General features: G+C 37.7%; 1 protein-coding gene and 1 pseudogene across 3 annotated transcripts; one reads left to right on the top strand and one right to left on the bottom strand.

Moving 5' to 3' along the window:
- Positions 1–242: 242 nt before the first annotated feature.
- Positions 243–27088, bottom strand: rilpl1 (Rab interacting lysosomal protein-like 1). Of its 3 annotated transcripts, XM_017681669.2 has the most exons (9): positions 26557–27088; positions 21510–21660; positions 16447–16565; positions 14323–14565; positions 12347–12481; positions 10508–10659; positions 8829–8930; positions 4959–5046; positions 1358–1496 (listed from the first exon to the last, which is right to left on the bottom strand). In XM_017681669.2, the coding sequence occupies exons 1-9, from the start codon at positions 26842–26844 to the stop codon at positions 1491–1493; spliced, it is 1284 nt and encodes a 427-aa protein (XP_017537158.1). In that variant the 5' UTR covers positions 26845–27088; the 3' UTR covers positions 1358–1490. The 3 variants fall into 3 exon arrangements, with proteins under 3 accessions (XP_017537157.1, XP_017537159.1, XP_017537158.1); XM_017681668.2 differs by lacking the exon at positions 4959–5046 and having other exon boundaries at positions 243–1496; XM_017681670.2 differs by lacking the exons at positions 4959–5046; positions 12347–12481 and having other exon boundaries at positions 243–1496.
- LOC119266061 lies at positions 24389–24591 on the top strand (annotated as a pseudogene).
- Positions 27089–27890: the final 802 nt, after the last annotated feature.

The following is a 27890-nucleotide window of genomic DNA, read 5'->3' as shown; positions in this document are numbered from 1 at the left end:
TCTTCAGAAATGCTGTGGAAAAATTAATAATTGTACTTAATGGCTGTTTTGTTGGAACACAGCCTTGTGTCTTTAAAATGTTAACTTTACAGGAGAAGGTGTGTGTCTGTGTGTGTGTGTGTGTGTATATATATATATATATATAATGTGTGTGTATATAAATATACATACATACATATACACATACACACACACATTCAAATAAATGTAAAGTTGGTTAGGTAAAAAAAAACTGCTGGAAGTATGCTGTATAAAATGCTTTAATCTGCAATGAGATGAAATTATGAAGCATTGCTCTTTGCACTGATACAAACAAGGATTTGTTTTCTCCTTTAGTACATATTTTGTAGTATGAATTTTTTCTGGTTTATCAAATCATGAAATCTTTTACAGCTACACTGGATGCATGTTTAAAACAATGTGGAAAAAAAAAAAAAAAACACCGGCAATGATTCCAAGTTCACAAAGCAGCTTTTGTCAGTATATCTTGCCATGACTGAATTCGCATTTGCATGCTTTGACTAAACATTTCTATTATTGCCAGTGAAAGCACCACTCAAGTCGTAAGAATGCACAAAAGCTGGAGAAGGACATTCACTGATGACTTTCGAGAGTCAGCAGTTCATAAATGACTTTAAATAGTTTCTACAGTGGAGCTATGCAGTAATACTAGACTGTACATTATCTCCAACAAGAATATTGTGCCATGACTGTTTCAGGCCTCAGGTTCCACAGCATCAGTGTGGCAACGTGATTACTGTGCAAAATCTCAACACTTCCCATGTGCTTAAACTTGTAAAAAATGCCACACTATTCATAATGCACCATTCCACAATGGGCATACCAAAAGAATAAAACTGATTTTATGCTGAACTACTGGCAAATGTCTTTTCACTAGGCATTGCCTCATTTCATAATTCAATTTGAATTTAAGAATGTGATAAAATCCCCTAATCAAAATACTATCTAAGCTACTAAAGGCACAAAAACATGACCTCCTTCCCTGACTTCCTCAGCCCTTCTGACTTCTTTAAAACATCAAAAATGTATCAGAAGTCTTTCTATTCAACATTGTCTACTTACAGTAACGTGGTATTTTGTTATACCAAAATAAAATAAAAGAGAACTAAAAATGAAGCTTGACATCCCGATCTCTTTGGGATAAGTCAAGGGTGGAAGTGTTGTATAACCGTATCTAAGTTTAAGCTGCTCCGTTTTCCCTGTGTCCCTTTGTGAGTCCTTTCTTTGTCCACTAATGGCAGGTTGCAGGGATGTGTGAGTTGACCATAATTGGGGGTAAGTATGGCTTGTCACATGGTGCAGGTTAGCGATTAGAGGGCCTTTGTGCTTGTCACTGTCCAGCAGGTTACATGTGCTGTAAGGCCTCCTGGGCCTGCTCTGTGTAAACCTCCTCATTGCTGGCCCACGAGCCGAAGCTGTTGTCCAGCTGTGCCCTCTGAGAGCTGCGCCTCTTGTCCCGGGAAAAGAAGCTAAACCTGAAAAGAGAAAGCGATACTGGCCATTACTAGTGTTTTACACTGACACATGTCTACATATTTTGGAAATAAAATATATTCTGTGCCACTCAGTGGGACCACTATGTTTTAAAAATGTTTTATTAAATAATTTTATGTTCATGTAATACAGCAGGTAATCAATAGCTCAGATAATGACCCTAATTCTCACCAGCCCTTATTCATTCAAGTTGTGCATGGTCAAATCTGTTAGCAAATTTCACAGACTGTTGTAAATTTAATCTTTTAAATGTTACCAAACTCATGTCTGGCTGTGCAAAGTTGAGAGCAATATTTTAACTTGGGAAATGCTTGTTTTCTGGTTATACCTCACAATGCCAAAAACATCATCAATAAAAACAAAAATAGAAAATGGTGATAATTGTACAAACAGGAATCTTTGTACTGAAGTGTTAAGTTTGAATATAGTCAACTTTCAGTTTGATGCAAAAGTGCTGATGCACATTATTTAAAACTATCATAGTTCTTTGCTGTTGCTTGTAAAAGCAAAATGTAACATTGGAATAGATGCAAATAAACATGAATACACTAAAAAGTGTTTACACAAAAGTTGCTGATCTTGAGAGCTAGATTGAAGAACAAAGTTTGGCTCTGGAGTTCTCCTTAACACCCCCCAGCCATCATATTAAATTCATCAGCAAGTTTCACTCAACATAATGAAATATTGATTAGCCAAACAGGTAGTGGATGAAAACAATAATACTAGGCTGTAATATTGTTTGTATTCACTGTAATATTTAATATTACACATGTAATATAGTAGTACTGTATACACTAGTGTTCCAAGGTTTGGAATCACTTGCCATATTAACAATATTTATTATTTTATATACAATAATTGAATGAAATGCACAATAATATACTGTAACGATATATTTAGAAGAATTTTAAATGATCTGATTTGATCGCCACCTTTGAAACAATGAATTCTCAATGTCTTTCTTCTTCGGCTCTGTTCATCATTCTGGACCTTTAAAGTTGTACAGGACTCGCATATATATTAGAATTATGTATTTGGCAGCACAGGTTTTATACTATTGAACACACTGATTCAAAACTTATGAAAGGCAGTGTATTGTGAAAATCTGAGGTGAAATTTGCAGACTTCAGATCTTAATAAATAAAGTACTTGTGGATGGGGGCTTGTTTACAACCCCAATTCCAATGAAGTTGGGACACTGTGTAAAACATAAAACGATGATTTGCAAATCCTTTTAAACCTACATTCAACTGAATATACTACAAAGACAAGTTATTTAAATGTTCAAACAGATAAACGTTATTGTTTTTTGCAAATATTCACTCATTTTGAATTTGATACCTGCAACACGTTCCAAAGAAGTTGTTACAAGGGCATATTTACCACTGTCTTACATCACCTTTCCTTTTAACAACACTCAATAAGCATTTGGGAACTGAGGACACTAATTGTTGAAACTTTGTAGGTGGAATTCTTGCATGATGTACAGCTTCAGGTGCTCAACAGTCCGGGGTCTCCTTTGTCATATTTTGCGTTTCATAATGCACCACACATTTTCAATGGGAGGCAGGTCTGGACTGCAGGCAGGCCAGTCTAGTACCGGCAAACTTTTACCACAAAGCCACGGTGCTGTAACCCGTGCAGAATGTGGCTTGGCATTGTCTTGCTGAAATAAGCAGGGACGTCCCTGAAAAAGACGTTGCTTGGATGGCAGCATATGTTGCTCCAAAACCTGTATGTACCTTTCAGCATTAATAGTGCCTTCACATATGTGCAAGTTACCCATGCCATGGGCACTAACACACCCCCAAACCATCAGAGATGCTGGCTTTTGAACTCTGCGCTGATAACAATCTGGACAGTCCTTTTCCTCTTTGGCCTGGACGACACAACGTCCATGATTTCCAAAAAAAATTTGAAATGTGGACTTGTCAGACCACAGGACACTTTTCCACTTTGCATCAGTCCATCTCAGATAAGTTCGGGCCCAGAGAACCCAGCAGCGTTTCTGGGTGTTGTTGATATTTGGCTTTCGCTTTGCATGGCAGAGTTTTAACTTGCACTTGTAGATGGAGCGACGAACTGTGTTCACTGACAATGGTTTTCTGAAGTGTTCCTGAGCCCATGTGGTAATATCTGTTACAGAATGATGTCGCCTGAGGGATCGAAGGTCATGGCATTCAATATTGGTTTTCTGCCTTGTTGCTTACTTGCAGAGATTTCTCCAGATTCTCTGAATCTTTTGATGATTTTATGGACTGTAGATGATGAAATCCCTAAATTCCTTGCAATTGCACGTTGAGAAATGTTCTTAAATTGTTGGACTATTTGCTCAGGCAGTTGTTCATAAAGTGGTGTACCTTGCCCCATCCTTGCTTGTGAACGACTGAGCCTTTTAGGGATGCTCCCTTTATACCCAGTCATGACACTCATCTGTTTCCAATTAACCTGTTCACCTGTGGAATGTTCCAAACAGGGGTTTTTTGAGCATTCCTCCATTTTCCCAGTCTTTTGTTGCCCCTGTCCCAACTTCTTTGGAACGTGTTGCAGGCATTAAATTCAAAATGAAAGAATATTTGCAAAAAACAATAAAATTTATATGTTTGAACATTAAATATCTTGTCTTTGTAGTGTATTCAATTGAATATAGGTTGAAAAGGATTTGTAAATAATCGTATTCTGTTTTTATTTATGTTTTACACACCGTCCCAACCTCATTGGAATTGGGGTTGTACAAGCACCTGATGCAGTCATCAACTGCACCCAAATCATCAACTCATACATTGTATGTATGCTCCATCAGGCATGGAATAGTTTTTATGCCATTCTATTGTTTTGCAACTTCGATGGATAAGGGCCTCTATGTACATCTTTAGCAACATAATAAATCATGAACTAAACGTGAACAATGATTACCAAAATGTCCAAATCATAGTTTCTGTCTTCACAGTGATGAAGCTAAGCGGGTGTTTCTGCTTTGACTACGTGCGTTCTAGCTCAGTTAGGAATTTCAAACAAATAAACAAACATTTGAGCCATCTCCTAGTCAATCACATCAGAAAAAAACACATACAAGGTGCAAGTTTGCTGGGCTAACTGTTGTTAGGGTTTTAAGGTACTTGGTGAGACAGTAGGACAGTGTAAAAAACATTTGTTACGTCACAAGTGTTAGCATGTGAACAGAACTGGGAGGAAGAGGGAAAAGGTGCTTTATTCTGACTGGCTGATTCTAATGATCTTCCTGCTGTCAAGTCCCAGATAGCCCCACAATCAGCCAATCAGAATATTGTCGGGATTATGAGCGGCTCCAACGAGAGCTAGGGTGGGGTTGAGAGGAGGGAGGGGTATGCAGCGCCAACACATGCAGTGCTAGAATAAATAAGGTGTTAACAAGAGCGAAAAAGAAACACAAAGGTCAACCACCAAAATAAAAAAGGCCGTACAAGGGAAATAAGTCGTCTGATTGGCTGTAAAGTGGGGTCATCTGGAATCAACCCAGCCGCCACCATCGGCATAATGGCTGTGAAGATCCTGTTACAGAGAGGCACAGACACGGAGAGTTGAGCAAAGAGGGAACACAGAAACCAAAAAAAGCTCCACTTTATCATGCCACACTGGGTCCCTCCCTAACTACCTCTTGTGTTTGAGGAAGTGCACACAATGCTTCTGATGACTAAAGCTGCTTCCAGTATTAGCTAGAATGGTACACCACACAGAAACCAGGATTAATAATGATCATGCCTTCATCAATTTTAGTGGCACAGGAATACATGGATGCAAAAACAATGGAGAACTGCCATGTTATGCTGCAGAGCTCTTAGGAGAACAGTATATTTAACCAAAGTCAAATATTAAGCTACACTAAAACACCTTCTCACCACAGATATGAAGTGCCATGAAAAAGCATTTGCCCTTTTAAGGCAGTGTATGTTCCAAAATGTGTTTACATCTTTCAGCATGGTGCTTTCACAAACATGCATTTACCCGCTATTACACCCCAATACAACAGATGCTGGATTTTGAACTTTACGCTGGTAACAATCTTGATGGTCCTTTACTTAATTGTGCCAAAGAACACAACGTCCATTATTTTTACAAACAACCCAACAGGTTGATTTGTTAAACCACAATACACATTTACACTGTGCATCAGTCCATCACAGAAGATCTCAAACCGAAAAAAGTTGGCAGCTATTCTGGACACTGTTGACATATGTCTTCTGTACTGCACTATACAGCAGAAATATGCATCTGTAGATGACAGTGTTTATTAACAATGATTTGTTACAATATTCCTGAATATAGGGTTCCTATACATTTTCCATTTCAAAATTCTATACTTTTCCTGACTCAAATTTCCAGACTTCTCAGTAGATCTTTCAGATCTTTACTAGCCCTTGGAAAACTTGCATTTACCCACTGTGGCCATTAAGTCCACACTCCTACACAGAAAGTTGGATGACGTTCCACTGTCAAACATCTCTGCCTGCCCTCTGTCATGGCATCTGTGCAGCCTTGTTTATTCACTGTGTCCACAGAAACAAGAACAAACGCGGTCGTATGGTTTCCTTACGCAGAAATGAGTGTATTTACTTTGATAATATTGATAATTATATCACTGCATATTTCATAACTGTTCAGACAAGCTTAATATTTTGTCAGATTATATGCATACAGGGTGATTCAAAAAGATTAATCTGATTTAAAAATGATTGATTTTAACTTGTAAATTATTACATAACAATGCAGTAAATTGTAAATGGTTTAAGTGAGCATAAAGTGTATTATGTAATTTTACAAGTGCTCAATATGAACCTCTTCCAGCTGTACGGACATCAACGCAATTGTCATTCATCCCATAATCGATTGAGCATGTCGGGTGTCACTGTACTCATGGCTCTTTCGGAGATCATCCAGTGTCGTGGAACCAACAACGAACACTCTGAGCTGTTTGAGGTTCACTGCTGATGAAAATCACGTTGTACAGTTATGATGTATTTACTCTTATTGATCTCCTTGCAGACTAAAAGGAGCCGTCTTCCAGTGACAGAAACTATATGACCCCTTCTTTCAACTAGTAGGTGATGTACAAGTGTAGAGGCAGCTCTGCGTAGGAGTGTGCATTCAGTCACATGCCATACATCTTGCTTTGCTTTCAACGGCATCATGCTCGCTCTGGCCCATGCTCCCTAACACAGTGGTAAATATTTTGGCTACACTGGCTGCCTGTTCCAGACCATAAAAAACACTGTGCTTGTATGATTTTTAATTTTTTTTGTAATTCAAAATTTATTTTTGAAAACAGAAAAGGAGCAATAGTCTATAAACACATTTTTCCATAGTCTCTTTTCTTTAATCCATATTTATGCAGTGCTTTTCAGCCCTTTACACAGAGAGATTTCTCTGGATTGCCTGAATATTATGATCATATTATGCACTGCAGAGGGTAAAATGCCTAAAATCCTTGCAAACGGTCTCTGAAAAAGATTTGTCAGTTTTACTACTTACTGATGCAAAGTACTTGTACTCATCCTTGCTCATAAAGGGCTTGGTGTCATGGATGCTCATTTTATACCCACGCATAATTACATAATATACATTATATATTATAATTACATTACTTCTTTTAAAATATTTTCTGAATAGGTAACATTTCTTAAACTGCCCCGTCCCTTCTTTTTTAAATCTACAATTTCAGGCATCAATTTCAGAATTCATGGTTCTGTTAATTATGGCAAGTCACCCAGGCCCTGAAGCAGCAAAGCACCCCCACACCATCACACCACCATATTTTACTGCTGGTATGTTCTTATTGTGGAAAGCTTTATGCCAGATGTAATGGGACCCGTCTTCCACAAAGTTCTACTTTTATTTCATCAGTCCAGAGAACAAAAGGTTTAGGGGTCATCGAGGTGTTCTTTGGCAAATGTGAGACAAGCCTTTATGTTCCTTTTCATTCACAGTGGGTTTCACTTTACAGGTCTCCCATGGATACCATTTTCCCCCAGTCTCTTTCTAATAGTGGAATCATGAATGCTGGCCTTATCTGAGATGAGTGAGGTCTGCCATTCCTTAGATGTTTATCTGTGTTATTTTGTGACTTCCTGTTCAAGTGGTCGCAGTGCTCTTGGAAGAATTTTGGACTTCTGAGAAGGTTCACCACTGTTTCAAGTTTTTTACGAGTGATTTGTGGGAGTGCAGGAGCCTTAGAGATGGCTTTGGAACCCTTTCCAGTCTGATATATTTCAATAACCTATCTCATCTCTTCCAGAATTTATTTTGATCACAGCAAAGTATGCTGCTTGTTAACACTGTCGGAAAGGTGTATTTAAGTGATGTTTAGATTCAACAGAAATGTCAGTGACCAACCCTGGGTGTGTCTAGTTTGATTGATCCCAACTACAAAGTAAATTTGGTTAACTGGTTGAATGAGTAACTAAGTGGGCAATGCGCAGGATCAGATGGAGTTGGATCATTTTTTTCCTTCAATAAAAGAAATCATCATTAAAAACTGCATTTTGTGGTTCTGTTTCTGTTTAGGTTATCTTTGTCTTATATTTAATTTTGTTTGAAGATCTAAAAAATAATTAAGTGTGACGAATTTGCGAAAAATAGAAGACATGCTTTTTCACGGCACTTTACAGAGAACTAGGACTACTGATGACGTCACTATCTACACAGTAAATTTAAGCCACTTGTCTGTAAAACAAATGCTTGTTTATGGATGCAATGTCAACATATTCCCAAAAAACGCAGATCTAACAAATACACTGATGCGTAATGCAATTGTCTAAAACAATACACAGTATATGGGCAAACCATTTAACGAGTAAGCATCTATGTAGAAGCATGTATATAAAATAAAACTTCTGAAACCTTACTGAACATATCTTGTGTAAGAATGTGGGTTTATTTAACTAGCTCTTGGCTAACCAGCTCGGCAAATAGCTCAGAGAGCTAATAGGACAGGAGAAAGGATATTAGAGTGGGTTTAAGTTTAAACATTTACAGAAGAATTCACTAAACTGCAAAGAATATTACACCTATGTCTTGTAAGATTCAAATGTCTTAGTTTATGTAGAGCTGCAGTAAATAGTGTTAAGTCTAGTCTTTAGTTCATTTCCTTATTTATCTGTTTTATGATCTGTACTACGTCTGTAATTCTAGTCTGTGACTACCAGTACCTGTACAGCACCTTAAAAGGAGACAGAGATGAGGTTTCCGGGGCTTGGTTCTCTACATATTTGAGTGTAGGTGTGTATATGTATGTATGGTAGTGCGAGAAATGTCTAAGACAACTCTGTCATACGCACAAGCGCTTTATGCCAGACTCTGGCTGACTGGCTCTGGAGCGGGGTCTAAGCGTAGGGGAGGGATCTGGAGTGGGCAGGCTGGCTTCATCCTCCTGCTCTTCACTGGGAAAAGAGAACACACAAGTTTATTTATTAAAATATCTTTTCTTCTTTAGTTCTGTACTGGACCAACAAGGCTATTATAGCAAACAAGTAATGGAGGCTTATCCACCACAAAATTGTACTGTGCAAACTGCATGCCCAACTCATCGCGCACTTGCCACAGACGCTAAACTTGATTATCTAGGGCAGGGGTGTCCAAACATATCCACAAAGGAGCGATGTGTCAGGTAGTATCCTGCAAAACTGCAGCACCACAATTTCAGAGCAGCACTTCCAGCTCCAAGGTAAATGTGGCTTAGGTTAATACTCTTACAAAACATCTATAGTATCACTGTAAACCATAAGATTTCTATAGTGCTATATTACTATTATAATCTAGAATATTTCCTTGTGTTGTACCCTACAATGTTAAAAAGATGGTTCTTCAAGAGATTGTTCTTCAAGGGTTCTTTAGTAAAAGGAATTGTTCTATTTAAAACCATGAGTTCTATATAGAATCATTTCATGCTTGAATGGTTCTCTGCATGATGAAATGGATCTTCATCGTGATGGGGAATGTGTTGTATATGGTTTTATGTAGAACTTTTTTGATAGTGATGCTATATACCACATAAAAGGCTTCTTCTATTGTTACAAGCTTAACATTAGAAGAACCCTTTTGGTGCTATTTAGAACCATTTTCAAAAAGGTTCTACACAGAACCATATACAAGACATCAGCATTGTGGAAGCATTGTTCAAAGAACCATTTAAGCACGAAATGGTTCTATGCAGAACTCATGGTCCTAAACAGAACCATTCCCTTTACTACAGGACCTCTGAATAATCTTTTGTAAAGGCATACATTAAACCAATGCAAATGTCCAAGGTTTATATCTAAGCTTAAGATCTAAGATTCTTATAAGAATCATATAACACATGTTCATGCAGTAATGTTTCCATTTTTGGATTATTAGAGCACTTAACAACATTAAGAAAAGGTACAATATTACTGAGTTTAGAACCGCGGAGTTTAGTCTCATCTATTCAGACTGTTACTAAGAGCAGCTAAGTTTGCTCAAGTCTGATGAACATATTGTTTGATGCTCTTGCGTAACAAGGCTTGTCTCTAACACAATATTTTGTATTATTACATCACTAGTAGCTACATAACCTCACAACCTCTGTCACAACAAGTTTTGAGCTAAGAAGTGTGGCGCTATGAATCAGGAACCAAATCCACGTTTTCTTTCTTAGTCTCAGTTTTCAAACAATTGGTCATGTGTGCTCCTGCTTTACTGGAGTGAAAACCTGAAGCTATACCAGGCCCTTGCAGATAAGGCACTCCTGGACCAGAAAAAAAAAAACTATAAATAAATAATCACCTGTGAACAATTTTATGGTTCACAGGTCATAAATGAAAGACGTTTATGCTAAATAACGAGTAATTTTGTGTTCAGCAAAAAAAAGACAAAGATTCTGACACCGAGACAAGACCTGAAAAGTTACTTATGATGCAGCATATTGAATGTGCTTTCAATTTTATGGAATCACAACACAAGCAACTGCTATTTGTTCATGTTTTAAAACTCAACTTACCTTTTATAATACGCAATTTCCTCTTGCAGCATGAAAACTTTGGCCTTCAGTTCATTTCTCTCATGCAGAACATCTCGCAGCTCTTGCAGGGTGAAGCGTGGGCGATTTGGATCTTTTGGATCCAGACCCGCCTCCTCATCACACAGCGCCTCCTGTTGGAAGGGAAGAACAATGCACTTGGTTTAGTTAATTAAAATCACAACTCATGTGGCTCCGGGTGACAGCACGGGTCTTCGCTTGTTTCTGACATTACTTACATGGTTGGTCTGCACTAATGGGGGTTAAAATTATAAAAATTATAAAAAATTATAAAATTAAAACCCTAAAGGAGTCGCTGACCTACATATCACTTGTAGTTTCTTCAATGCAAACCACACTCACAACACATGCTATATTTTGTAGGCACAGTGTTTAATTTGCATGATGCACATATTTCTTTTGCAATCAGCATAAATTAGTTTGTCAATATCACACAAAAACAAATATAAGTTGATAATCAGGTTTACTAGTCTGCCAACATTCTCAATAAAGGCTCAATAAAAGGCTAAAATCAAAGCACATTCATAATTTCTATATTTTATCATGCTGTAAATGTCAGGACATAATGTTATTTTAACAGTGAAACACAAGAACTCTATCAGGATCCTTATGAAAACAAGTAATGTGACGTACAGCAAGATTCACTTGAAAGGCCCAGAAGATTCTGTAATAAGTCTCACGAGGATGAAGCAATCTGAACGAACAACACGCAATGTGCTCCTCAGTATGTGTAGCTCGAACAGGCCGGGATGGCCCTGCGAGCAATGAAGTAGGCGCCATTGTTTAGGCAAGGAATGTTCAGGAACAAGGAGCACCGCGTCTAAATGTGTCTGGCAGAAAATGGAGGTCACTTCCAGCATCACATGTAATGCAATCGATTACACATACGTCAAGGTATGTAGCATTCCAGTTGTTCTAAAGAGCACATAAAGCTTAGCGTTCACACAATCAAAAACATTCAAAGTGTTAAGTCAACAGAATGACAAAGGGTTAGAGCTCATGACAAAAGTGGCTGGAAAACATTATGACACTATCTAGTAGTGGCATATATGTCCACTTAGTAAGATGTCACCTACTGGATGGACAAACAGAAATGGGCTATTCAACCTCTATTCTAATATTAACTGGAGTCCAAAAGATCTTTTGGTTGGCCAATAAAATTAGGCAATATTAAAGGTTTTATCATCAGAAAAAACACAGCTGATAATGATCTTGAATGACATTGCAGCAACACTAGGATTCATGCTCGCTTCTTCCAACAACAGGGTGAAACCCCTAAAGATGTTCCACCGAGGAGCCCAGTGTGGAACACCCTTTATTTGAATAAATGACAGCACTACAGGCTGAACTGATACCATCAAAATAACAATCTGTAAATAATGGTTCCAGATTAAGGGGGCCAACTAAAAATAATTATTTCCCCAATACAGACAAAAGGTTAAACATAACACATTTAATTTACGTTAAATTGGCTATTATTAAACAGCTGACAGCATACTACCAGCAGGTAAAGGCTAATTAATCCTACCTTTGACAGCAAATAATCAATTTTTTCCAGTTTTGTTTTATTTACCACTTCTTTATTCGTCTTTGCCACAAAAATTTCATGCTGGTTGTGCACTAATATTAAGCAGATCTATTTGGGCTCTAGTATTAACTGACTTTCATCTGCACACACCACATACATCACACCATCTTCACACAACAGTGGAGGAGGTAGCACCATAGTGGTGACAGCGCCCACACAGAAGATGCAAGATTAGTTTCAAACCGTGCAACTCTGGCAAACTAAACAGTTACCCATAGCAACACAGCCTCTTCCTCCTCATCGTCCTCATACTCCTCATCCTCGTTCTCATCTGTAAATGCCTGGCTGATACAAGCAGCAAGGGAGTGGGGATGCTCCCTGGGTGGGACAGGCTCAGGGAGTAAGCTCTGACCCAAAATCATGACAAGAACAATAAGACATACACCAATTGTGTTCAAAGCTTGCAGTTAAATACTGAACAACTGCATGTGTTTTTTCAATATATTAACAATTTAAGTGTTCAAGATTAAGTGAAGAACAATCTGTAACAGGAAGAAATGTGTGGGTGTAATTTGGCCCACAATGTCTCCAAGAACAGCTGGATTTTATACGAGTTTATATGATTATTGATTATTATTTGTCAACCTAACAACAGTTTGGCTTGGTAAAAGGCCCATTTCCTATGTTTTCTTCCATTTTAAACTGTCCTCTCATGACGCTTATGTGGCCTTACGTCCCCAGAAATGGACATAAATCATTTGAATCACTTTACAACGCCTATTATTGAAAGCATTATAGAGCCAGTGCATTTAGGACAGGTATATGTAAATTGACTCTGCAGCCTTATTGGCTGCCATGTATTGTGCCTTTTTCAAAGAAGCAGTTCAGCCTGAAACACTCCTTATACCTTCAACATAATAAGTTGGAGCTACACTGCTATAGGCTGAGTAAGTAGATAAATGTAAATTCATTCATTGTTAGCCATGTTAATGTTTAGGTGAACTATCCCTTTAATTGCCTCTAGGCCAAGCTCTTGCTTTTCTGGCTTGCTAGTCAAACTATATTTACCTACCAGCTCACAGTCATCTCTTCTATGACACACTGACCAAGCTCTCTGATTCACTGGGGTCATGTACGTGTGAAAAGTGCTGATACATTAGATCATCATCATTTTCAGGCCACTTTTTTCTTAAAACATACTCCTGCAATGTCAATATTTAGCTAAATGTATCATGTAACTGGCTCATTGCCAGGTTCTTGATAAAATTAAGGAATATTTTAAATAAATGGTAGCTAATAAAGATCAGGAGTAAATCAAATAACATCCTACAAGATACCAGAGAACAAAACAAAACAGTCTGGCAATGTGCTGTCATGTAGAAATCCAATCTGTTTATAAACCCATGACTGACCTACTGACCTAGTAAGCTGTTTTTAACCAAGGTCACCACCGCACATATCCTAGGATTCAGTATGTAGTTTGAAATAGCAGCATCTGATGGACTGAGGGCTGAGCATTAGGCCTCGGGCCTTAAAGGTGATGGAAAGTCTTCAGAATATTCTTCTGATACACTGAAATCTATAAAGCCTACAATGGAAAATTTGCTCTACCATAACCTATTGGCTTATCATGCCCTGTACCAATTAATTTTTGACAACTGATTAAGAACAGTAAAGGAGGATACAAATATCATGTATATGTTATTTGTTTGGCAACAGTATGTACAGTGCAAAAGTTTGAACACCCATGGTCAAATGACATGTTTTGGTGATTTTGAAATTAACATCCTCTACAGAGAATGTACTTTAATATTGCATTTTCTGCTAACATTAATGTTAAATTTATATTTATCTGCAGAGTCAAACTTGGTGGAAAAATTTAAATACAAAACTATAAAATGTGGCATAGCTTTTTTAATTAATTAAATTTTTTGGAGTATGTTAAATTTAGCAAGCACACAGTAATTGTGCATTAAAATGTGTAGAAGTGTGTTCTCTTAGACGATATAGTAATTTTCACTTGGAAAAATGACAAAACAAGTTGCCAAACTTTTGCACACAGCTGTAAATATTATTTATTTGCCAAGTGCTTTAAAATTAAATTAGGCCTATTTAGTTCTCTGTCGGTTCTCTTTCCCAACATGGGTGATTATGATTATCAGGTTGCTTGCCAATCATCGATGTGCAACTATAGCTCCCAGCCTAATAGGTCTACCAGCTTTGGAGGCTTTAAGTTTTTTGGCCTTACCTGTGCAGGTGATGGTGGTGCAGGGGGCTCCTCAGTCTCAGAGCTGGTCTTTTCGCCCTGCAGCCGCTCCCTAAGTCGGGCCACCTCCTGCCGCAGGCTCCCCAGTTCCTGCTGCCGTGCCTGAGCAAAAGCCTCCAGCTCCACTTTCTGCTCGATCAGAGCCTTGCCCTGCGCCTCCACCACTGTGATCTTGTGCCTCAGGTCATGGTTGATCTTCATCAGCCGGTTCTGCTGCTGCTGCAGCTGGAAGACGAAGGACCAAGATATAACAGAAGAGACTGAATATAAGACAACATACGAAGTTCAACAGTGATTTGCTCAGTTTAAAGGAACACTCCAGTCTTTCAATCTAATCTCAATGTCACATTTTTTCACATCACAGCTGATGATCAGTGTTTCCCCTAGGTCAGGAGACCCTTCAAAGATACCAGTTTTGTTCTCTAAACACGCAGTGAGGGAGTAGTGTCATATTACTTTACTCTTTTACATGTAAAAGTACAGTGAGCACATTACAGGTCTAAATACACCAGGCATTATATTTCTCAACTTTTCACCCGTAGATGTAACTGTAAATGTTAGAATCTGATGCTGAAAAAGTTGTCAACATCAGTTAATTCCACAGTACTCTAGTTATGGTTCTGCATCTGGCCTAAAAACCTGGGACCATATTACAGAAATCTTTTTGCCTTAAGTTAATCTCACAGGTCAACTTGAGATTTTTCAAAAACATGTATTACAGAAGCAACTTACACCATCCTGATATTTAAATCAGTGTTTAGTAGGTATACAAGATAAAATGGTCAATGACAGGTATAAGAAGACGTAAAACCAACTATAAGTGAGGTACGGCCAAAAAACAAAGGCTTGTCAAGAACAAGGTACAACACTCACTTTCCCCATAAAAAAAGAATTAATTTATTAGTTGTAATACAGAACGTTTCGGCCCATTTTCATCAGATGAGATTGGATTTGGTACTTGGCATCTTAGTGCATCTTTACATGTGAAATATATATTAAAGCAATAAGCCAAGAAAAACACTATTTGTTAATGAATAATTTAAATTATTATCCATAACGGTCAAGATAAATATTCATTCTGCCAAGAACTTTAGTTCCTCCAGAGTGTGTGATCGTTGCCAAACAATCATGGACTGCTGAAAGAGTATAAGAACGTTCAGTCACCCATCCTTGTATATTGTAGTAATTTCATGAACTTTTTTTTTACTTTTTTAACTGTTATTTAATAATAAACATATCATCATTCAACACTATATAAAGCAAAAAACTACACCTTTCAACACACTAACGAATGAATTAAAATACTGGCTCCTGCACCCAAACAGTGGGTAATTTAGCTAACAAGGTCATTTGGAATTCAGCCACATTCATACTGGACAAATAGTGCATTGCTTGGGTGTAGAAGCTAGAATTTTAAAAGCACTTGGGGAGTAAAGAGCCGAGATTCAGTTTGAGTGTGACGCTGTTCAAGGCAGATCTGACTAAAATGCAGACATCGGACATGTGTACATATTTTGTACCTTTTTAAATTTTGTATTGTTTTTACAGTGAATCATACAGTAATAATCACTTAGTAAGAGCCTGTCAGCCAAAGATTATTCCATTAACAGCACAAGTATTTTTCATGACTTGGTGTGGAAATACAGAATTCACGTGTTGTGAGGTGGTCATAGGTGTGCATATATTAAGTACTTTACAATAGCTTTGAATAAGGCTCAGCCAATCAGATTTTATGACCAAAATGATCCAGTTTATAACAAGTAGTTTATTTCCTCGCCAAAAAGACTGAACAACACAAAGAACAACAGAAAGCAAATGTTCACCCTGCCAGTTACATCCTAATGTCTGTATCTTATCCTAGTCAAGCAGCATGAGTTTGGAAGGGTGGACCTCGCTGGCAGCCTATTTAATGACAGGGGAAAAGCTGACCATAGAAGCCAATGGGAAGGTGCTAAAACAACTGCCTACTGGCCTCTATTATAAGCTTGTTTTTTGTGTAAATAGGATTTCTGTTGTTTTACTAAGTTTAACGTCCTTTAACTGCATGCAGTGTTTGATCACTATGTGTTGCTGTGCTTGTGTTTTGGTGTTGAAGTCACCACTTACTGCTTCAATGTCCTCATTCTTTAGGGTTAGCTCTCGGTCCTTGGCACGAATCTCATCCCTCTGTTTATCCACGACCTCCTTTAGCTTCTTCATCACTTGCCTCTCCCTTTCTGACATACCTGCAACCAATGCATACTGAGAGCTGCAGTACATCACTATACACATAGTTGTTTTTTTCTGCTTGCATATGGTCAGGCCATCCTTGTAAAAGAAATCTTACATCTAAAAGAGATTTACATGGTTAAATAAATATTTTAAAAATGCATATTACCTTACAGCGCAAATACATTTGGATCCCAAAGTTTGAGACCACTAGTAGATATGCTTTCAAACACATAAGCTATCCAAATGCCTGATACCTGTATCCATATATTCAAATAACCACCCTCACCTCCCCAGGGTGCTTGCCCCAGGTGTGTTGCAGACCTGTTGGACTTTAATCTTACATTTGTAACTGCAAATTATACTATCAGCATAACAATTAGCAAAAAGTAGAATCAGAAATTGTTCAGAGTCTTAAATATTTCTGTATTGCTTTAATTGTGGTTGTGGTAACTTTGTGTATTTCTAGGTTTAAATGAAAAAAATATCAGACTTATATTGTGGTCTCAGACTTTTTGAGTCCAACTGCATGTTTCTTACAAAACAGCATCTGTTATTTGACTTCATTGGGTTTTTTGTGGTTTCTCCTCTGCCCTGGAATGGACTGGACAAGAATATGTTGGTATGCTGTGCACTAAGGTATGACTGACACTCAAAGCAAAACAGTTCCTCTTTAAGTGGCCCTGCTGTGTCTCTTAAAATAGATTTATGTCTGTGAACCTCCGACACGTACAAAAATAACCGTCTGCTTCGTAAATGCTTCGTAAATGCTCACTGCAGAGCCAAAAACAAGTTTCAGTAAATAAGTAACAGTAAATAAGTTTCAAAAACACAACCGACATTTCCAGATTAACCAAAGAAGGTTTTCCTAAATATTCCACTGGTTTGCACTGATGTGCTTTTACACTAATGTGTTGTATGTGCAAAGGCCTTCACGTCAATTGTTTTTGATCTCTAATATTTACAAGTATTTTTATTATTTACAGTATAAAAACTGAAGAATATGCAAGTTAGTACTTCATTATTTAAACACTAATTTAGCATATCCGACTAAGTCAATCAAAGCATTTGAATGAGGGTTTTTAGGCAGGTCATATCAGTCTATAGCATAAGCACAGGGAGTAAAACAAAGGAAGAATTAGTGAGCTGTACACTACAGCTGCAGACATTTGCATGTGTTACTTTCAGTTATCTTCAGTAAAAAAGTAGTTAAAAATAAAAATTTGAATAAAAAAACAGGTTTAGCTATTAAACAGATTTATAAACTTTTTTAAAATAGTTTTTTGCTGTTGTGATTTATTTAACCAGCACAAAAGCCCTTTGGCATCCATAATAAGATGAAAAGGACAGACTGCTATTTCACACTGGCCTCAATACAGATCCTTGATGTTCAAAAAAAAAAAAATAAAATCTCAATTTTTTCAATTTTTTTTTTTTTTTTTTACCTTATTTGAGGACAGCAGCTACCCTTTACAGCGTGTGAAAATGTCACGATGAACAGACCAATAGAAAGGTTTCAAAACTGCTTGGAATAAAATCTCTTCACATTAACTTAAACTAAAAGTTAAAAAAGCTTTTTGTCCTCTCCTTTAAAGTTATCGTTTTAGAGATGCTCGTTTTCTTTGGACAGCAACAAGATGCATGTACAGGAGTTTCCCTCCCAAAGCATAAAATACTGGGAAGAGATTATTATAAAAAACCACAAGACTGATAGTAAATACTGACCTGACAATCATGCACGCTATTTAAAGCCTGTTGTTGCGTTTCCATCGGGCAGGGAACATATTTACATTTATGGCATTTGGCAGGCGCTCTTATTCAGAGTAACTTACAATTTACATTTACACAGACAAGCGAAGTAAGTGTTAGGAGTCTTACTGGTATAGTGTAGGGTGTTTATCCAGACAGAGGGTTCAAATCCCAGTCTACAGCTACACCAACCATAAAAGTGTTTTTATCCCGACATGTCTGTCAGCAGTACATTATATTGAGGCTTACATTTGCCCTCACAAAATTTTGACTTTTAAGGATACTTTTTATTGATATTTTGACTTATTTTCCCAGAATAATGACTTACCCAAAATTCATTACAGATTCTCTAAGAGAAACAACTCGGTAACAAAACCTTGAGACAATTTATAAAAATATTAAGAAAACAAAACATTGTTTCAAGATGAAAATTCAAACTTCTGACACAGGTCAAAACAGGGACATTACTACTGCCAGAAAAGGAGATGGGAAAAATATTTATAAAGGAACTACATATTTTCTCCTACCTGGTGAAAACAGGCTTCCACACGAAAAAGATGCATGTAAAACAACATTTTTAAAAGTTAACACTGTTTGCATCAAAGTTCTATGTTCTAAATTGGCACAAACTCCCTGTGGGCTGTCAGTAATTAGCACCTCATTTAGGCAATTTGCGCTTCTAAATGTTTGGCTTATAGAGTTAGTCCTCCTATATAGACTAGACAGTATAAGTTCTTCATTTTTCATGTTCAGATGTTTCTGAAGAGATTATATATAAGATAATCCACATGCTTACAAAAGGGGAACGTCAAAGGAAATTAAGTGTAAAACAGGAGCTTCAAAACTGGAAAAAGCATTAAGCAATACAGAAAAAATGAGACTCCTAACAACCATGTAGGCACCAAAACTGTCCTCATCAGATAAACAGCACTTAAGGCTTTCATCTTTGAGAGGAGAAAATCAAGCTCCAGCTGGGTTTAGATCTGAAAAAAATCCTTCCACTGTGAGAAGACAACTCAACACTATGAGTCGCAAAGGATGTGCAGCTGTCAAGAAGCTGTTTTTGGGAGAGAAGGAAAAATCAGTCAAAGAAGCTGCTGGCGTTGCCAGAACAATGGACTGACCACCCCACAACCCAGACCTTAATATCAATGAACGTGTTTGGGATTACTTGAACTGTGAAAAGCAGACTAAGACTAAACTTCAGAGATGTGGAAAAATATCCCTGTAGAATTGTTTGAAACACAGAAACCAAGCTATTTTCAAGAAAAATGTAAATTTTGTACTTAATGGTGGTTCTTTTACTCCAAATTAACAAATGAAAGGTGGTCTCTGACTTTTGCACAGTACTGTACATGATTTGTGGTGACTGGAAATGAAACCACGTTTCATGTCGTTAGATCAGCAGTGACACTGGCTGGTCAGATCATGCTCAGTCTGTGTAAACAGGGAGACAGAGTAATGGAGAAAGTTCAGACAGCGAATCATTTTGATTCAATCAGGCAGGTTGAGAGTGGACTGAGAAAGGCCTGTTCCGGTGGCCATGAACTCAGAGCACGTGGGGGTGCCGCCAGTACTGAGCATTCTCTGTGCTTCCCCACGCTGGGTTGCTCCTGCAGTAATGCTTCCTGACTGCCCTTCAGTTACACAGAGAAGGACCCCTTTGTGTGGCATGGCTGAATGTTTTTTTGTGTGTCTCTAAACAACCAAGAGAATGAGCTGCGAGTACGACCGCATGTGTTCTCTTTGTATGTGTCAAGAGGACGTTTGCAAGTGAATCGCTGCGAGTGTGTGAAGAGTGAATGGGTGAATTATAAGAGCCTGTAACAGGTAATTCAGGAAGCAACAGATCCATGAATTTGTCAGTTTCCTTCCTGCTGTGACTGCCCACCTCCACTGAAGTACAAAGAAATTTTTAACAAAAGTGTCAGCTGATACCAATCCTGTATTTTTTTAACTATTGTGCTGTACAAAATCAGAGACAACCCTTTGTTTATTTAATTTCCAGTTAAAACAACCATTAAATACATTATTTATATTAATAATTTTACACTTAATGTTTTATTTACGTTTCAATTTTAAGAAAACAGCTGGAAACAAAATGAATATTACAGTACATACATTTAGTGCTTTTCTATTCTTCAGAAGACTTGCTTTTTTTTTTTTTTAGAGAAATTTGAGGGGTTATTTTTCCACACATAATTCAAGCTTAGAAGTTAGTTGCTTCTCAATATCCTAGGACACCCAAGCACATTCAAAGATGCTGATGGACTTTGGGGTGAACAGTCCATTGTTCTGAGAACACCAGAAGCTTTATTGAAGCAGCTTGATTTTCTCCTCTCTCAAAGATGAAAGCTTTAAATACCATTTATCTGGAGGGGGCAGTTTTGGTGGTCTACAGGTGCAAGGGGTCCCATTCTCTCTTATCCTTTAGTAGATTTTCAAATTCTAGTTTTGGAAACTGTTTTTTCACTTATTTTCAATTCCATTTGCTCTCAGGTGGATTATCTTATAACTAATCTCCTCAGAAACATCCAGAAAAAGGCGTTTTGACAGGAAATTAAATAAATGAAAGATGATCTTTTGCAGAGTACTGTAATCATATCTAAACCTAGCTATTTTCTCCCTATATGAATTGACTTCACAGTAGATCACCACGTAAAAGTACTACAACCAAACTACTCAAGACTTTCTACACGTAGCCAGCACATTTTTTTTTAAAAAACCAAAATGTGCAAATGTGTGCAAAATGAAACTATGTGTACTTCCACACAGCCAACGGAATAACATTTCCCACATGTGAATAGTTAGTTACTCATTGTTAGGATACTGTGTGGCTGCTATTATCTCGTGACCTTCTTTATTACGTCTTACAATACACTAGATCGGGAAAGAGAAGTGATGTTTTTTGTGTTACACTACAAGCAATTCTGTATTTTTAGGCTACATCTGTTACAAAATAACTGGACTGGACATTTTTGCTCTGATCGTCAGAACTTCTACTCAGTTTCTCAGTTTTGTTTTATTATCCAGGAATTATTATGAATTACCTAGTAATTAGTATGAAACTGATATGTAATATATGTGGTTACAAGATTGGGAAAAGGAACTCTGGACCCTTAGAGTTTAAGGAGTTAAATCCTCATTCAAAACACAGATGCAGCTGGTCGAGTTGGAGTGAATCCCTTTAAGAAGGTCACATTATGAATTACCTTCCTGTCTCTGAATGTCCTCCTCTGTCATTGCACAGTCTTTGACAGACAGGTTGTTGAGGAGGGTCTTGTTTTCCTCTTGCAGCTGGGCAATCTGAGACAACAAATCCTGGGCTTCCCCTCGCCACACATCCTCGACCAATTCCAGTTCCTGTGACCACACATATACATATCCTACGGTTAGTAAAACTGTTAAACTTGATTACTCATTTAAAAAAATACACATTAATTCAAATCTAACTTCTTGATATATAAGCAATGTTTAAATGCCTACTGACTTGAAAATGATGCACATTTTAAATAACTCAGTATACTCAATTATGTATGTTTTAATTTAAATGTAAAAATAGTTTAAATAGTTTTAATTAATCAATTGGTTTTAATAGCTGCAAGGTTTAGCTTTATTCCATTTAAGCATCTGGAACTCTTTAAAAGACTATATAATAATTTTCTTCTCAAAATTAAGGACCAACCAATATATCAGATTCCTGAGAACAGCGGGCAACAATAGTGACCTGCGCTAATGTAAGTATCGGCCCATCATATCGCTGCTAACAAGACATTAATTATCTCCTTCTTTTGGTCAAGCACTGCCAAGATTCAAATTCCTGACCTGATACTGGAAAAGACCGCAACGTAAGGCACTCTTTATTTAACTATATGATAACAATACAGAATAAACTAATTGGAACACAACACACTATCAGGTTAAATATTACAAAAACATTGTTTTATGAATAAAATAATAAATAAGTAATAAACAGAAACAAAAAAACGCAAAAGATTCTGGACAGCTCTTCTCCCTTGGGCTACAACATATAATTTAAGACTGTGTTTATGATGTATAAATTATAGAAGTGTAACAATCAAGACTATGATAATTATATAAATCAGTAAAGCACAAAGTATTTAAAACTATTGGTATATAAAATTCTTAAATAAAAATATAGAAACCCAATTCCAAAAAAATTAGGACATTAGGAAAAATATAAACAAAAACAGCAATAATGTGCAAATCCTTTTTGACCTGTATTTGATAGAAAACAGTACAAAGATATTTTATTATTCACGAAAGGATATGATATAATCTATCTTTTTTGTGTATATATATATATATATATATATATATATATATATATACATATATGAACACACATACATATACACACACACACAAAAAAAGATAGATTATGTGTGTGTGTGTGTGTTGTGTGTGTTTAGTTGATGTAACACAGCATATGAACATTCTCCTGTTTTTTTTTGCCGGCATCAAATTCAGAATAAGTGTGTGTGTGTGTGTGTGTATGTATATATATGTGTGTGTGTGTATGTATATGTATATGTATATGTATGTGTGTATATATATATATATATATATATATATATATATATATATATATATATATATATATATACACACATACACACACACACACACGCACTTATTCTGAATTTGATGCCGGCAAAAAAAAACAGGAGAATGTTCATATGCTGTGTTACATCAACTATCCTATTACAAATGTTCAGCAATCATTTGGGAACTGTGGACTCTAATTCCTGTAGTTGTGAAAGTGGAAATGTATTTAATTCATGATATTGATATAACACTTCTGCTACTCAACAGCTCAGGTGTCCACTGTCGTAATTTTTTTTAATGGGAGGTCTGCAGGTAGGTCTAGCACCTACATTCTCTTACTCTAAAGCTATGCCGTTATAACGTGCAGAATGTGGCTTGGTACTGTCTTGCTGAAATAAACAGGGACATCCCTGAAAAAGACGTCATCTAGATGGCAACATACTGTTACTGTAAAATGCATTTGTACCCCTGAGCGTTAATGGTGTCTTCATAGATGTGCAAGCTATCCAGTAACATGTCTCTGCCCACACAATAACAGACGCTGGCTTTTGAACTTTGCATCAGTAACAATGCATATGATCCTTTTCTTCTCTGGCCCAGAGAACATGATGTCCACTATTTCCAAAAAACAATCTGAAAGCTGGACTCATCAGACAACAGAGTATGTTTGCACTTTGTGTCCCTCCATCTCAGATGAGCATTAGCCCAGAAAGGTCTACGCCATTTCTGGACATTGCTGATATATTGCGTCCACTTTGGTAGTAGATTCTCACATTTGTAGATGCAGCAATTCACGGTGTTTACTGGCAAGGGTTTTCTAAAGTATCCCGAGCCCATGTGGTCATATTCTTTACAAAAGCATGACACTTTATAATGCAGTGTTATGTAAGGCATAGAAGGTCACAGTCATTCAATATTGGTTTTCACCCATGCTCAGATTCTTTAAATCATTTAATAAGGTTATGGACTGTATATGGTGAAATCCCTGAAAACCTTATAATTGTGTTCTTATAATTGTATAAACCTTATAATTGTGTTCTTAAACTGTTGGACTATTCACTTATGCAGTCTTGGTAACTGAGCAATAACTTGGCAACTGAGCCTTTTGTCTGTGGTCCCTTTATACACAATCATGTAGCATCACTTATTACCCATTCATTTTTTATGAAGGCATCAGATTTGCAATTTATATATGTTTTAAAAAATCAATGAAGTTGAATATTTTATATCTTTCTTTGAGCTGATTTCTATCAAATACCTCAGTATACAAATCACTGCTATCTGGTTTTATTTGCATGGCAACTTTTGAGGCTTGCATTTGTCAATTTATAGCAGCCTGTTGGATTTTCAGTCCCCTTAAACTGGTACTGATCACTAAATTTTCATATATGTCTAGCGCCAGTCAAAATAATCAGTAGATTTTTTTATTACCACTATATTTAGTAGCGACATCTAAGCCTGTCACTACTATTACTATCGGAGATGGTCACAATAATTTTCCACACTTAGTTTTCACAATCACATATTTTTGTTGCAGCAACCTAATAGGAATTCAAGACAAATCCAAAAGAAAGCAGAAAAATCACTTTAATATCTGATACGTCCTCTATACAAGGGCTACATATTAAATAGATTTTTAAAACAGGGAGACGGAATAGGGGCTTGCTCCGTCCACTCCACGCATCGACCTGGTATTGCAGTACTTCCGGGAACGGTGCACCTCCTTTTCTAGGGGCTGGAGGTTAGGGAACTGGCCCTGTGACCAGAAGGTTGCCAGTTCAATCCCCAGTGCTGACAGCACATGACTGAGGTGTCCTTAAGCAAGACAACTAACCCCCAATTGCTCCCCGGGCGCTGTGGATTGGGCTGCCCACCGCTCCGGGCAAGTGTGCTCACTGCCCCCTAGTGTGTGTGTATTCACTAGTGTGTATGTGGTGTTTCACTTCACGGATGGGTTAAATGCAGAGGTGGAATTTCCCTGTTTGGAAAAAAAAAAAGCATCACTTAACTTTATTTGAACTTGAGCGGTTTCTAAGGTCAGTTGGAAGCTACCGAGAAAGAAAAGCAGGACAACCATATAATCTGCCCACTTTAGGCTTGTAATAACTGTATACAAAGAACAAAAATGAAATAATTAAATTGTTACTTAATTATTCATAGCAATTAATCGTCAGCTAAAACTGCACTATTGTGACAGGTCTAGTGGCAGCTGTAATGTGTACCCATGTCCTCTCACTTACTCTAAAACGTCATAAACAACACATAAGCTTACAGTTTATTACAGTCTCTACTGTAAGCTCATAAAAACCTCACAAGGTGTTATGACTGCCGTAATCCTGCACTGAACCACATTCTGCCTGCAAACATCAAATCAGCTGTGCCCCACATGACACACGTATCATCTAAATACAGGCCTATTTCTTACACTAAACATAGTGTTCTCTGTATGGCCTCCTATCTTTGTAGTAACTACCAAATAAATGACTCCCATTCAACACACTCTGTGACTGACCACAGAACTGTTGTAATGTGTGACACTGTAATGTGTGACATTCTATATCTGTAGTGTCGTCTGGGCTTCGGCGCAGGGTCCCAGAGGGACAGCTACGTGATGAAGTGTCGTATTCCCACCGACCCAGTTTGGAATGGGTCACTTCCTGCCATGAACAGGAACTTCACTCTGCTCTGCTTTGTTCTGGCTTCTCTGTAACACTCCCGAGAAAAAACAACAACTCTTCAAAGTTATGACAAATCTGTACCCTGACCTTTTTGACCACCATGACAGTTGCTTGGTATGGCAGCCCACAACCATCCACAAAGACGTTAGAAGTTATTCATAATTACAATTAAATAATGACTCAGGCAGATGGAAGAGTAACTGCCAAGAAGCAGCTTGACTAAAGTGTCAGGTCTAAATCAAGTATTGAGTCCCCCTAAGAACTATTAGCTTAGGAACTGGTTTGTTAGGCTTAGTTCTTTTTCTTTCTGGACCATTTTGTTCTCAAAGTTAACTGACGAAGCCTTGGGCAAGACTCCTAACACCACCTTCGCCTATCTGTGTAAAATGATCAAACTGTAAGTCACTCTGGATAAGAGTGTCTGCCAAAAGCCGTAAATGTAAACAGTAAAAAAGTCCATGTGCTGCCACCAACAGAATGAAATTAAACCCAAAATTAATAGAGGGACTGAAATGTAACTAATTAACTGAGTAAAAAGTAGCTCACAAATATACTTGAGTGCAAATGTAATATTGACTGAAAATACTCACACAAGTACATGTGGGATGCAAAGGTTTGACCCAAAATACTGTAAATAAATACATGAAACTGTAAAAAAAATATTAAATTTCCTCTTGTATACACCCGCACGTAAATACATGGAACGTTACAATGATTACATATAAATGGTGAAAAGTACTTCAGAAATGTAACTAGATTACTTCAGCACACGGAACGCAAATTAGCTTCAACCTCGAATTTTCCCGTTCCGCCTTACTGCTGCACAATTTAAGGTGGAACGGGAAAATTCGAACAAGTAGTTGGTGAACAGGGAGCCAATTTTAGCTTCGTCTTCAGTACATGGAACTGAGTTGATGTTACTAACTACTTACTTCCAACAGGTATTTCTGGAGAATAACTGAACTTGGCGCTTTGTTAATTACCTCAGTGTAGCGTCAGTTAGGCTGTTTACCTTTTTATGTTTCTTCTCCTTTTCCATTCGGTCCATCCGCTCCAGCCGGAGTTTGTCCAGCTCCAGCCGCAGCTCCTCAGTCTCCGGGCTGATGCTGTTCCGGCTGACCAGGACCTCGAGTATCTCCAGGACCCGGACCACTTTGGGCATGAGCCGTGAGAGAGCCTCGCAGCCGTACTGGTCGATAATCCGCTCGAACTCCTGGCCCACCACCGCCGCGATGTCGTACACGTCCATCACGGTCAAGTCGGCCACGTTCTTCTCCAGCGCCGATCCAAAATCTTCCATGGCTGTCACGAAGTTAGCTAACGTTGACGTTAACGTTAGCGGCCCCCGCCTGCCGCTAAACTCAACTCCCTTACCTTTTAAAAGACCGAAACTTTACCGCTCGGTTACAAGTCCGGATAACAAAGTCCTTCACGCACCCTGTAATGCCATTTGTGCGATTGTAGCGGCCCCGACGGCGGTAATATGCGGATAATGAGGCTGTGAGAGCGGATGTCCCATCGCCGTCCTGCTTCTCCTCCACAGTCTTTAGTCAGACTGTTGGACTGCGCATGTCAGGCTGAGAGCCAGCAGGTGGCGCTGTAGGACGGATAAGGACGGGCACTGAGCTAAGGACACCGTCTAAATACAACTGAAATCTGGAGCTGCAAACTAAATACAAAACACCAAACTCATTGCTATTATTAAAGGGCTACTTTGTTTCCCTTCCATCCCGCCCATCGCTCTTAGTACAGTGTAACTATTTTCAAAAACACGCAGCCAAACGCTAAAAACTAGGCTGCGTCCAAAACCGCATCCTACCACACTAATTACTAGGTCACAAACAGTGCACCACCTATAGAAGCGCATTCATTAGTGTATAGTGTAGTAGTATGTGGTTCAGGGCAAAGCCCTAGTGTTGCATTAAAGGGGAACTCCACCAATTTTTCAAAAATAATAATTAAATAACTAAAGGTTTGAGATGGAAAGTCGTTCAGTACGGTTTGATGTGAAATGTTCCATTCTAGAGAAACTTCCAGAGTCAGAATTTTTCACAGTGGTGGTGATAGGAACCGAAGAGTTTAATGCCTCTAAAATCTCCCTTACAGAAAGTTTTTAAATTAAATGGTTAAATTACATAACATGGTTAGATATGTGCTGCCTGGTGTCTGTCTGAAACATTGCTTTTATGATTGTTTTGTGATTAAAAAAAATATATTTTAATCCTTTTATTTTAATACATATTTTAATACAGGGTACATGAAGGGCGTTGTAAGGCAAAATAGTCCCTACACAAAACTTTTTGACCACTTTACCATCATCAACATTACATATTAAAAGCATAACAA

Source organism: Pygocentrus nattereri, chromosome 18 (genome assembly GCF_015220715.1).
Source record: "Pygocentrus nattereri isolate fPygNat1 chromosome 18, fPygNat1.pri, whole genome shotgun sequence".
Classification (NCBI taxonomy): domain Eukaryota; kingdom Metazoa; phylum Chordata; class Actinopteri; order Characiformes; family Serrasalmidae; genus Pygocentrus; species Pygocentrus nattereri.
The sequence above is the reverse complement of the archived record's forward strand: the minus strand, read 5'-3'. Positions and strand labels throughout refer to the sequence as shown.